The sequence below is a fragment of the Sapajus apella genome, unplaced genomic scaffold (genome assembly GCF_009761245.1).
Source record: "Sapajus apella isolate SASKATOON/1434 unplaced genomic scaffold, GSC_monkey_1.0 scaffold52, whole genome shotgun sequence".
Lineage (NCBI taxonomy): Eukaryota > Metazoa > Chordata > Mammalia > Primates > Cebidae > Sapajus > Sapajus apella.
The window spans coordinates 6,234,527-6,247,793 of record NW_022436992.1 but is presented as its reverse complement, the minus strand read 5'-3'; the positions used below and the strand labels follow the sequence as shown (position 1 = coordinate 6,247,793).

General features: G+C 38.1%; 1 protein-coding gene across 7 annotated transcripts in view; it reads right to left on the bottom strand.

The window, feature by feature from the left end:
* CTNNA2 (catenin alpha 2) overlaps window positions 1-13,267 on the bottom strand; it is a 1,139,605-nt gene that overhangs the window by 88,020 nt on the left and 1,038,318 nt on the right. For all 7 annotated transcript variants that reach the window (XM_032243720.1, XM_032243721.1, XM_032243722.1 and 4 more), the window contains one exon: window positions 10,440-10,640. In XM_032243720.1, coding sequence (XP_032099611.1) covers window positions 10,440-10,640 — 201 coding nt within the window. The remainder of the gene's footprint in view (window positions 1-10,439; window positions 10,641-13,267) is intronic.

The window sequence follows — 13,267 nt, the reverse complement described above, 5'->3', positions numbered from 1 at the left end:
ATCATCGCCCTTCAGAGTTTACATAAAGATCAGAAATAATGCATTCAACAAGTTTATTACTAAATTTTATATGCAAATCAAAGGAGTACCCTAGGCATTGGGAATTGAGTGGTAAATAACACAAATACGTTCTGCCTTGGAGGCACATATAAACAAGTAGGATGCATGTCAGATGATTTCCATGCTACCTAGCACGTGAAAGAGCCACAGTAAATGCTTTTTGGGGCTGCCTTCACACCATGACTTTCTGCATTGACCCATGCACACACAGTGTGTTTCCACCACGCAAAATCACCATGGGAAAAAAAAAAGGTGGGCCTAATAGGACACAGCCTACCAATTATTGCTGAAATCTGAAAACTGGGCAGTTGGTACAATTTTTTTGAAAACCGAGCTTCCCCAGTTGCATGCCCTTCTCTCCCCTCAGCAGCCCCGGATCATCCTCGTGACACTGGTGCATTTTTAATAAGGAATTTCCTGTGAAATTTGCACTCAAGACAAGTTTTGATAAACTTCCTCCGAGAACTTTCCTTCTTATCTTGCTTGCCAAGAAGACCAGTGTTAAACACTGTGTGTTCCATTATGACTTCCCCAGATCCATGATGAAAGTCTTTGAAAGACTTTACCAACAAAATAGTAACTTCCAAAAAACAAAAACAATTCAAATTCAGCTTCCCTAGCCCAGTCGAAACATTGCTTCTAATCAGCCACCCCGATACACTCTTGAAACCATTTCCCTTCTATCTCATATTTACACTACTTTAATTATTTAATTTGTATCACTTGATTGAATTTAAATCTTAAGTGTCCTCAAATGCATTTTAAGAATGTGGAAGAGGCAATGTAGAAATAAACCTTAAATACTTTCTCTGAATTTCAATCTTCCTCTGCTTAGACCAAGGATATACTAGCTTCTCTTCTGTCCTGAGACATCAGGTTGGAAGTTGAAAATTGGAACCCAGCAGCAAGAACAACAGTACACTAGCTTAATCTGCTCCTTATTCTCTGCTATTTGTCAGCTGTTTCTACCTCTCCAGACAACTATCATCATCTTGCCAGTCCTAATTGTTCCTGCATACATTCTTGGACTTTCTTTCATCAGAGTCAATCATCTGTTACCTCTGTGGGAGTTTCTAAAGGCTTTCATTTCCATAAATTCATGTTTGGAAAATTATAAATGTATATTTCAAACATAAAAATCAAATTTAAGTTCCAGAAGGCAATACATAACCCATGAGCTGAATTGTTTGATGAAAGATGAAAAAGGATTGCCTAGAAGAAGGAGGGAAAAAAAACTCTCTAAATTCCATTCACGACAACTACCCTAAGAGAATCAGGGAGCATCCATCTGCTCTTGTCTAGACACAAATTCCTTTTCCTGAGGAAAAAAAAAAAAATGCTTGCTTGGAAAGTTTTCTTCTATTTTAAAATAAGCATTTCAAAAATAATCACAAATGGTTTATAACTTAAAATGATGGCACATTTAATTCTGAAATTTAAGGAGCGAATAAGGTATTGAGCATGAGCATGATGCCTTATTTAGCTTACAGTGTTTGTCAAAACCTAGCTTAATAAATAGTCTAATTTGGCATCGTGATGCTTAAATACTTAGATTGCATTAAGATGTAATAAAGTACTTGCTAAAAATTTATTGCACATAATTTAAAAGATTCTTATCTTGATCATTAAGTATGCAATTTAAGGAGGGTTTAATCCCCCAGAATGAGGTAACTGCATCATTATGTTATTCGTTTATATTATTAACATTTTTGAGTTTTAACTCTTAATTAAGCTGCAGGTAACCAAGAGATAGGCTCAGACCTTCAGAGTTTAAAATTTAATAAACACACAAAAAAAATCAATGCATACACACATACCCCAGGTACTAAGATGGACAGAGGACAGATATAAACATTAAGACAGGCAATAAATAGAAAAACGGATAACACAGAAGGTGAAATACTGGGCAGTATATGGTAGGTTCCAAATGAGTGACACAGATAATAAGGGTAATAGGCACACAGAAGAGTGGGTTCGGCTGGTCTGGTTAGAAAGGGGACTTCACTGACAAGGAGGAAATCATGTAGAATGAGAGGAAAAGTGCTGTCATCTCAGCACGTTAGAAGCCTGCAGTAGGAGGATCCCATGAGGCTAGGACCTGGAGACCAGCCTGGCCAACAGAGCGAGACCTGTCTCTGCAAAACAATTTTAAAATTCAGCAAGGAGGTCACTTGGGGGCTACTCTGGCCATATACAGTACTTCTTTGGTTCTTTTGTCCGCCTGTTATTTCAGGCTCTCTGGCTACATGCAAAGCTTCCCATTTTTTTCCTTACCAAAACTATTTCTGGAATTCTCCAAGGATGTACCACATGTGCTTCCAAACCAGTGGCTGTAAGCATATTCTTCCTCAGATTCAAACACCTACCACTGATGTGGCAGTTTCCCCTGTCAGAGAATCTAGGTGATGGGACCTTACTACAGCCTCAGTTGTGCACAATTTAAGCATCCAGGCCACCAATTCCAGTGGACACCAGTACTGTCTCTGCTAGGTGCAATATGCAGGCCCCTGGTTTTCTCCACTGCCGTTATCACAGATGTGGTCTTTGATGTCCTTGAAACGACAACGAAGCACATGTACTTTCTAGTTCCCAGGATTCTGAATCCATGCAGAACTGGTGATTCACGTCTCTCTTTTTGTTTGTATTTTAACAGACGCTAGAGAAGTGCTGTTTTTTCTGCTGTGTCACCACAAATTTATAGCCCATACACATACGATTGTGAATCTTCCTATGTCTACCCTGTCTCCACCTTCACATTAAGGGCTTTATTGTTGGAATAAAATACTGTATATTTTTCTTCCCGTGTTATGTAATTTTTACCTTTTTTTTTTTGAAATACAGGGGTCTATAATCCCAGCACTTTAGGAGGCTGAGGCGGGTGGATCAAAAGGTCAAAAGATCTAGACCATCCTGGCCAACATGGTGAAACCCCATTTCTACTAAAAATACAAAAATTAGCTGGGCATGGTGGTGTGTGCCCGTAGTCCCAGCTACTCAGAAGACTGAGGCAGGAGAATCCCTTGAACCTGGGAGGCAAGGTTGCAGTGAGCTGAGATTGTGCCACTGCACTCCAGCCTGGGTGACAGAGCAAGACTCTGCCTAAAAAAAAAAAAAAAAAAAAGAGAAAAGGAACATGTTATACATACCTTTTCCACCTCATTTTAACCTAAAAATATAGTCAGAGATTATATCCCATTCTGTTTTATAGCTGCATAATACTCCATTGTGCAATTATACCCTAATTTATTCAACCAGTGCCCTAAGGCTAGATATTTGTGTTGTTCCTAGCCTACAGTCTTACAATAAATAACTTCGTGCATATGTTTTTATACTTTTTGTCAGTACATCTGAAGAACAGATTTTTAAAAGTTAGATTGCTTTTCAAATGTTAAATATGTTCTTTTGATAGAAAATGTCAAATTTCCTCCATTTTACACATCTACAAGCAAAATAGGACACGAAAGAGTATATTATAGAACTTTTGGATCTTTGCCATTCTGATGGGTAATGGTTTCTCAAAGTAGTTTTTACTTTGCATTTGTCTTAGGAGAGAGGTCAAGCTACTTTTCTTTTGATGAGGAATCATTTACATTCCTATACTGTAAACTACTTGGTTATGGTTATATTTCCTGAAATAGTTCTTCAGCCTCTTATGCTGAGAGAGCTGAACATGTCTGAATTGTGGGAGAAAACATCATTTCCAAACACACTAGTGTATAGGAAATATTTTCATGTTCTGCATGGTCAAGCCTTTCTGAACAAAAATACTGGTAACCTGGTTCAATGGTTAACTAAACAGCAGTCCTAAGACAGTGAAATAATCTGGAGAGAGATTTACAGGCTTATCTTCCCAGAGATATGTTTACATTTCAAAAAGGGATAAAACTAGGAACCATGCATTTATATTCCAAAAGGTTTTAACAACCTAGGTACCTCTCCTGGACAGAATTTGTTCACTAAAAGAGAAAACATGGCCAGGCACAGTGGCTCACTCCTGTAATCCCAGCACTAGGGGAGGCCAAGGTGGGCTGATCACCTGAGGTCAGGAGTTCAAGATCAGCCTGGCCAACATAGTGAAACTCAACCTCTACTAAAAATACCAAAAAATTAGCTGGGCGTTGTGGCAGGTGCCTTTAATCCCAGCTACTAGGGAGGCTGAGGCTGGAGAATCACTTGAACCCGGGAGAAGGTGGTTGAGTGAGCTGAGATCACACTACTGCACTCTAGCCTGGGTAACAAGAATGAAATTCTGTCTCAAAAAAACAGAAAAAAAAAAAAAAGTGTCTCTCCTGCCCTCAAGAGGAGCACCAATTTCTATATAAGCTCCTAGATTCATAATTGTATGGCTCCCCACCTATAACACAGATCTTCACTGTAGGTACAGAATCCATCCGCCCTTATCACATTGCCGGAAGAGAGGAACATGGGAACAATGGAACATGGGAAACTGGCATGCTTGTTGTGCAAAGTAATGTTTGTTCTCTGAGCCCCAAACCTTATATTTGCTTTAAAAAAAATTATATAGATATTTAAAAACTAAAAACAAAACAAAAAACAAAAAGCTAATGAGATTCCTCTAATACTTAGAGTATATAGGTTTTAGTCATATAAAAAAGGACATTGAGACAAATTATACATTATCTATTTAAGGTCTCTTTATTGGATGAGATTTCCCTCTCATTCTTCCTACATTTTCAACTTAAAATCAGTCATGCAGAAGTAACTCATGCTGTGGCTAGTCCTTCCTGTCTCAAATACCTAACAGTTTGTCTTCCCAATAAGCTACCACCTTCTTCTGATATCAGTCTCATACTCCAGCCCCTCATATTCCAGCCACAGAGATAGGCACGTCACCCAGACCCGTCCAATCATACAACTCTATTCTACTGGCAACAAATCAGTCCAACTGAAGGACGCATATGCCAAAAAGCCAATCAGATGATTTTCCATTGATATGTAAAAATTGGTCTTGAGCTGCAAACCCGAGGCTGCTATTGGACCTATACAGAAAAAGTGTAATGTCCTCGTTTTTGGTATTCATTTAATCAATACACACATATTAAATGTGTTACATGATAACACCATTCTAGGCTGTGGCTACCTATAGAAACACTTGCCTCTAAAAACAGAAAATCTATTTATGAGCACAGCAATTTACTCTGAAGAGGACATACTAAATGTCAAAAGACTAATAGTTTTCTGTTGTCTCCAACTGAGACTAGAGCTATATCTTAAAGGAGAAGCTGAATGTAAAGCAGGAGATGAAGAACACTGCAGAGAGGACAGAGGGAACAGCCTGGATATGTTTTGCCTGGAGAATAAGGAAGGCCCTTGTCCAGATGGTGCAGAGGGTTTATACAAGGGACTCAGGCAATAATTGCTTATGCCAAGTGCAGTCAGCAGGAAGCCACCAACACTGGTGCATATATTGCACAATTAATACTGACCCATTGTTGAATGACAAGACATTGGGCAATACAGGAGAAAACCAAGTCCCAGAGGCACTAAGTGATTTGTTTAAGGTCACAGATGGTAGCAGTAAAGTAATTGAGTTCTTCTGAGTCCTAACTTTGGATTCATTCTACTGCACTCTCCTGGCCCAAATGTACAGTCCCAATAAGATTTCTAGTTTGGATGCTTTCTATTTGCTGGTCCTTTTATACTTTCTAAGCAAAAATATGTAGAAATGATGTAAAAAGAAAAACCTTCTCATTCGTATAAAACTTTAGGTTATAGAGCATGGAAGTAAAAATTATACCATCTGCTTGGCCCACGTAGTTTCCAAAGTAATGGAATTTTAATCTCTGCATACAGAGTGCTCCATAACATAGAATCCTTTTTAAAATATGCTTTATTTTGGCTGGGTATGGTGGCTCATGCCTATAATCCCAGCACTTTGAGAGGCCCAGGAGGGTGGATCACCTGAGGTTGGGAGTTTGAGACCAGCCTGACCAACGTGGAGAAACCCCATCTCTAATAAAAATAAAATAATTAGCTGGGCATGGTGGCACGTGCCTGCAATCCCAGCTACTCGAGAGGCTGAGGCAGGAGAATTGCTTGAACCCTGCAGGCAAAGGTTGTGGTGAGCTGAGATCGTGCCATTGCACCCCACCTGGGCAACAAGAGCGAAACTCCATCTCAAAACAACAACAACAACAACAACAACAACAACAACAAGTGCTTTATTTTTTCTATTTTTGGGGGGGGGTCTATCATTTCCTCCGAAGAAAAAAATGTCAGCTAGAATCTCACAGATCTTTTAACCCAGTCATGCCCACCTGGCCACAAACTTAAATCAGCTATCAAATTTACACAAATGACATTTTAATAAAATCCATTCACTGAAAAATAAGCTACTGTATGTATATCTAAACATGATAGCACTGAATGTGCTTTCACCCCTCCTCAGCCTCCTGCAGCAACCCGACTTTGTAAATGAGATCTATGAGGATGGACCTGGTCAAGCGTGTACTTACTACCAAGCTGTCGGCAATTTGTTATCATTCAGGTTTTATTGAAGAGCCCATCAAATACGCCACGTAAGTATATAATGGGTCTGCTGTAGATCCAGTTTATTGTGTTTTCATCAGCCTCGATTGTTTTATAAGAAAATGAACAGGTAAATTTGTACATAATGCCACCCTATAATTCTTAGCATACTAACAATCTACAAAATTTTCTTAAATTTAAGTCAGCACTCCTATCAAGACAAGAAGCACTCTCAGTCAAAGCGCACTGTCTTCACTGAAGAAAGAAAATGATTCCTGGAAAATAAACCACAGAGGTGTTGTCACTCTTTGGGTACCTCTCAATTTTCCAGCCTCTCAGTGAGGGCAGCCAGGTGGTAAAGTGGGAGTCTCCCGACAGCGACCCACCCCTGCAGCCATTCGCATGTCTATACAGGGACTGGCCTGTTTGTAAACATTTCAGCAGCAATATCCAGTTTGGCCAAGGCTGTTTGATTATTCTGCCCTTTTATAGATGCTTCTTTGTAATATACTCCCACCCCTCTCCCTTTCCATTATGTCCACAGTACATAGGCTCCAATCTGTCCTGTCCTAACTTGTCCCTATTTTGGGTTATTTCTTTGTTTTAGGGCAGTGATGCTCAGTGTACATTATTTTGCCCACCACGCCCCACTTATGTCAAGGATATCTGGCAATCCTAGAGACATTTGGTAGTTACAACTTGGCATGTAGAAGAAAGACATGCTACAAACATCTAGCAGGTGGAGATGCTTTTAGGCATCCCATAATGGGCAGAACAGAACTGTCCCCAAGAAACAATTACTCAGACCAAAGTGTCAACAGTACAGAGATTGAGAACTTCTGACTTAGGGTATTGAATCTAATGGCACATAATTTTTAAATGAAATATCAAACAAAAAAATCAATGGGCAGAACCTAATAGGTGTGGCAAGGCAAAAACACAACAAAAACTATGACATTTTGTATTCTTTTTCCTTATCTTTCCTTTTTGACATTTTTCCCTTTTTTTTCCCCCCACCGCCACCCTCTTTCAGCCTAAAATGTACTCTCATGACAAAATTTGACAGACTCAGATAGAAAAGTGACCAATTCAACATGGTTCTAAAATTGCTTAAGTCAGAAACAAAACCAACCAAAAGGTAGATAATTGGGCATCAGGGGCATGCATAGGAATTTCTATTTTCAGGACATGTATCTTAAGTCGCCTTAGCATAGACACACAATGACATTAGAACTAAATCACATTCGATTATATATATATATGTACACACACACGTACATACACACAGCAACAAAACTTTGTACAACCATAATTACAGAACTGATCCTGTGGCCATGCGCAAGTACATTCCCCAGCAATTCTAATTAGCAATCAGTGAGTTAACAGCTAAAGTTTTTCTTTCATTTCTTTGGCAACCTCTCTAGTTATTCACAAAAAATAACATTACTCCTGTTTCAGAAAGAGAAGAATAACTGGGGACAAATACTAAAGAAATCGTATACCTTTGTGTTCTAGCTCTCAGTTCACTGACACCTACTTTTCCTTGACACCTATTCCTCTATTTTCTATGAAGTTGTATGTAAACTATTTCAGTCTCTACCTGGTTACTTTCCTAGTTAACTTCAGCAAATCCTGAAAAGTAGAATTTAATGTCCTACTCATTTACCATTTTCAATTAGGAATTGGATGTGGGCATCAAAATAAGAAAGGTGCCTTTAGTTAAACCCCTGGAGCGCTCAATCATCACAAGCTAGGGTTAAAAATTTTAAAAACTCACAACAAGAGCAAAAATCTTGATTAGAAACAACAATCCAGGATGAACGACTGTTTAATTGTTTTTTTAAAGCAGAAAAATCAACCAGAAAATTATTTACATATCAAGAGTTTGGGTGAAAATTATGATAAAATACCACAATCAACTAAGCAATTGCCCTTGTGCTTAGATTTTGACCTAGTAAGCAGCACTCCTGTTGTAGAAGCAGTCCAAGACATAATAAGAAAAAGTTCTAAAATGTCATTTGAACAGTGCCTGAGTTATCTGTGGGTAGAAAGTCACATGAAAATGGGCAATATGCTCTGTATCTTTCATCTGCCACAAGTGTCCTTCCCACCAGTCATGAGTGGGCAAGAAGGGAGCCCTGACTCTAGGTCTTCCACCCTTCTCTGACATTATTTATCTAGTGTCAGACCCAAGTGAGTGTTACTCTGTCAGATATCCCACATGAAGCAGAGACTTTGTACAAGAATAGGGCTGATGGGCTAGTAGCTGAAAACCACAGAAATGTGAGATGGTCTCCCTAATGGTTACTACAGAAAAAGTCCTTAATTTGGAGAATCAGAAAAAAATACCTTTTTACAACTCTTCCAATTAAGGAAAGAAATACTGTGTGGCTTGCTTTGTATTGCTCAATTGAATGTAAAGGACAACCTTATGTGGAAGTAAGCAGTGCTGACTCTCAGCTAATTCACATGCAGCTATATCTTATCTTTATTTTTGTTATTATTTCTAATTATAAGTCTATAAGGATGCTCAAGGGGAACAATCTCTAGACGTGCTCTTTATAACACAATGCCACGCCATTCTGTTTCTGTTTATACTTCAAAGACAATGACAAATACCTGTGTTGATGTATTTTTTTCCTTGCTATTCCAGGCTAACAAATGCCTACAGAACTCTTTGTAAATATTCTTTTCCCCATAAAAAGCAACATATTTCTACCAACATATTTCATCATGGAGAACTCAGAACACGGCTATATCTGACCTTTCAGAAATGGCTATTTTTAAAATGCCCAGTGGCATTCAAAGCTCATATGCAAACCCATGAAGGCACCCCTTAGGGTTTGAGTGGAGAGGCCCTTCTGTGCAGATATATGCACCAATTCATTATTCATTAACAACCTTATCCAATGTGGACTTACATTCTCTTTTTCTATTCCCTAGTCTCCTCTCATTCCTTGAACTACGTATCTATTCTTATATGTACAGATATACAAGGCCTGAGGAAGCCCAAATACATTGGTCAAGAGGGAAAATTACTAAAAAATAGGCCAGTCTTTTATATATTCTCCAGAGTTGTAGATTGTTCTGCTAATTCAGTGGAATTTTTTTTTATCCCAATGCCTCTGCAAGCTCTAACAAGCTTCCATAAGTAACAACACCTTATCATAGCAGTGAGTCCCGTGGGCAGCCACATGCCCCTGAAGAAGGGCATGTAAAGCTTTCCTAGGAGCTGAAAACCTAGGAAAGGGTATGTGCCGACAGAAAGGGTATGTGCCGACAGAAAGGGTATGTGCCGACAGAAAGGGTATGTGCCGACAGAAAGGGTATGTGCCGAAAGCCTGACTCTTCGTCAGCAGCCACAATCTTTCTTTGAGCCCATCATACCCATACACTATCTAGAACCTTTATGCTTTCCACTGGCTGTTCAAAGTTCTTCCTTATGTCCTGTCCTCTCAAGCAATAAATGAAGAAAATGTTGAATTACAGATTCCAAGTTCCTATCACATCTGCACTTTTTTTTAACCTTGTGACCTCATTCCAGCCTCTTAGCCAACTCAAACCATAATTTTCTCAAACCATAAAACTTTCTCATCCATAATTGGAGATAATGAAGTAGGCAGAAAAATGTTTCTGCCTACTTAAGTGTTTGTGAGAATCAAATGATCTATATGAAAACTATAAAGAAATATATGCATTCAAAGCAATAAAATTGTCATTCTCCTAAAATTATTCAAATTCAAAGTCAAAGAACAGAACACTCAAATACTCCAACCCTTCCATGAGCATGTGCAATTTAGAAGCATCAATGCCTACAGAAATCAATGAAACATACTTATTCAGATTTGGAAACGAATCACGGCATTAACATTTTGGCCACCCATGCTTACCTGTTTCAGAAAGCAGTTTTGTAGCTTCCAGCACTTTCTCAGTATAAACCCCAGCTTCATAGTTCTCCATCTCAGCGTTGATGATGTGTATGACTCGAGCTGCTCGGCCCCTGATGGCCCCTGCAGTCCGGTCCAGAGTGTCCACATCACCCTCTTGGAGGGCTATCACACACTTGTTCACATCCTCCAAGATGTGATTTTCTATGGAGAGGACACATACATATTTAGATGACTTTAAATCACTCAGAAGTTAAGCAATTAAAGTTGATTCAACTATCATGAACACTTGCCTTGCACACATTTCAATGTATGCCTAATACTAAAATCGTATTTAAAGGACATAGTTTATCATTACAATAGTGGTTCTCAAACCTGAGCATCAGCCAGAGGGCTCGTAGCACCATGTAGATTGCTGGGTGTCACTCCGAGAGTTTCCATTTCTGTAAGTCTGGGTCTTAGAGCCCAAGAAATTGAGTTTCTATCAAGGTCCCAGGTGATAGTCATGCCACTGGTTTGAAGACTACATTCTGAGGACCACTCAGTTAAAGAATATCCCTTCCTTTGTTTTGAAGTTTGATACTTACTACACGAGAGGGTCTTTTAGGAACTGTAGCAGCCAACAGGAAGTCAATCTGACTAACTATAAATGTCTATAAATAAGACCAGAGTTAAAGATTTGTGTACGTTTGTTTGGTAATGTTTTCATTAAGAAAACATTTGAGGTAAAAATGAACAAATATCATGCAGTTAGTCTTTTAAAATTATGTCATGCACATGGTGCCTACAATAGGAAAACTGATTAGGTGAAGATAATCAGAATTTCCCACAATTAAAATAGAATCCTGTCTTGTGGCTGGTTCCTTCAGATTGTAGCCAAGGTCTGCACAGCTTTCATGCTATTTGTCCAAAGTAGAAATCAAGCAGGCAAGAGGAGAGGCTTCACTCTCCTGGCATAGAGAAAACACATTATTTGTTCCCTCGGAGTTTTAACAAGTGTGTAATCTTGTAACTTTCATTTCCAATATGAGATTTGTAATTCTATTCCTTGTGCATTCCTTAGAATCAGAATTCTAAGAAAATGTTCAAAAAGTTTAGTGCTTTATGGAATTAAACTGAACACATACACACAGGCACACACAAAGTAATAAACTGCATGTTTGTGTTCCCTTACAATTCGTATGTTAAAACTCTAACTCCCAAAGTGGTAGTATTAAGAGGTGCAGACTTTGGGGGTGATTAGGTTATGAGGGCAGAATCCTAAGAAATGGAATTAGTGCCCTTATAAAAGAGATCTCAGAGATCTCTCCCTCTTTCTACCATGAGAGTTTCCAGTGAGAAGCCTATAGAGTCCTTCATCTTGGACTTTCCAGCCTCCAGAACCATAAGATACAACTTTCTGTTGATTATAAGCAAGCCAGTTTATGCTATTTTCCAAAACTCACCCAGACATGAACACATAAAAATATGTGCTTTTCATAAATATGTTTAAAAAGTCTTAAGTAAACTATTAACACGTTAAAATTATAACTGTCAAATCCAACAAATAGTTTATAAAGAATTAAAATAAAATATTACCTCTTTAAGAAGCTTTTAGGGCTAATTCTGATTTTAAATTTCCTAAAAGAAAGATGGGAGGGTATCCAGGAAATCCTAGTCTCTGCTATGGCTCCCTCCTACTTTCACTAAACTAAACATTTAGAAGGAATATTTATTCTTTTAGGACATGGGATAAAAATTGCAAGTTACAACTGACTTTTCATCAAGAACATCTATTTTGACCTCATACAATGTGATTTCCTCACTCAAACCATTATAAATTGCTTATTTCTACATTATCTAGTTCTTTAATTTCAAACATAAATTAGAATAGAAAAATAATGAAATGTTTAAATTTTAGTATTTAGATTTCTAAAACTCACAAAAAGTAGTATTTCCCAAATCATGACATTTTCTTGAGACATGACATTTTAATGAAAACATGATTAAACATGTGAACACAGTATACCCCTAAAATGACATCTGAGGCAAATATTTACTCAAATGAATATTGATACAGGATTTCAAATATAAAACTTTGATTAAGAGAAGCTTCTCTTTCTGTCCTGTGAGATATCTTAAGACAATTAAAGTGTGTCTTGGTCCCTGAGACTCAGCGACTACGAAAGGATTTGTGTCACACATCCAGCTGCTATTTTCTTTGAATGACAGTATTACAAGAATGGGCAAGGTTTCTCTGCAGAGTTTAAAGATGGTATTTTAGAGTTCAGTAAAAATTAGTTAGAAGTATGTTGATTATATTAGATACTAATCTCTCTGGAGTTAATAATTGTGTTTTAAATTCTAAGAGGCCTACTCGTGACCCAATATGTTAAAATAAAAAACTTTTTTTTTAAATAAGGCTACCCCAAAGTAGAAATATGCAACTAATTTAATTAAGAGGCAAGAAATATGTGTTTATAGATCTTACTATATCTATTTAAAATAAATCAGCATAGGCTAACAACCCATAACAAAAGCACTGCTCTTGATTACTCAAATCATCAACAAATGTGTTAAATAAGTGAATAATGTTGTGTGAACAAAGTATTAGTTTTATAATTTCCTAATTGACTAATTTAACTTTTTTTTTTTTGAGATGGAGTCTCCTTCTGTTGCTCAGGCTGGAGTGCAGTTATGTGATCTCGGCTCACTACAACCTCCACTAACAAGTTCAAGCGATTCTCCCACTTTAGCCTCCCAAGTAGATGGGATTACAGGTGTCCACCACCACACCTGGCTTTGTGTGTGTGTGTGTGTGTGTGTGTGTGTGTGTGTGTGTGTGTGTGTGT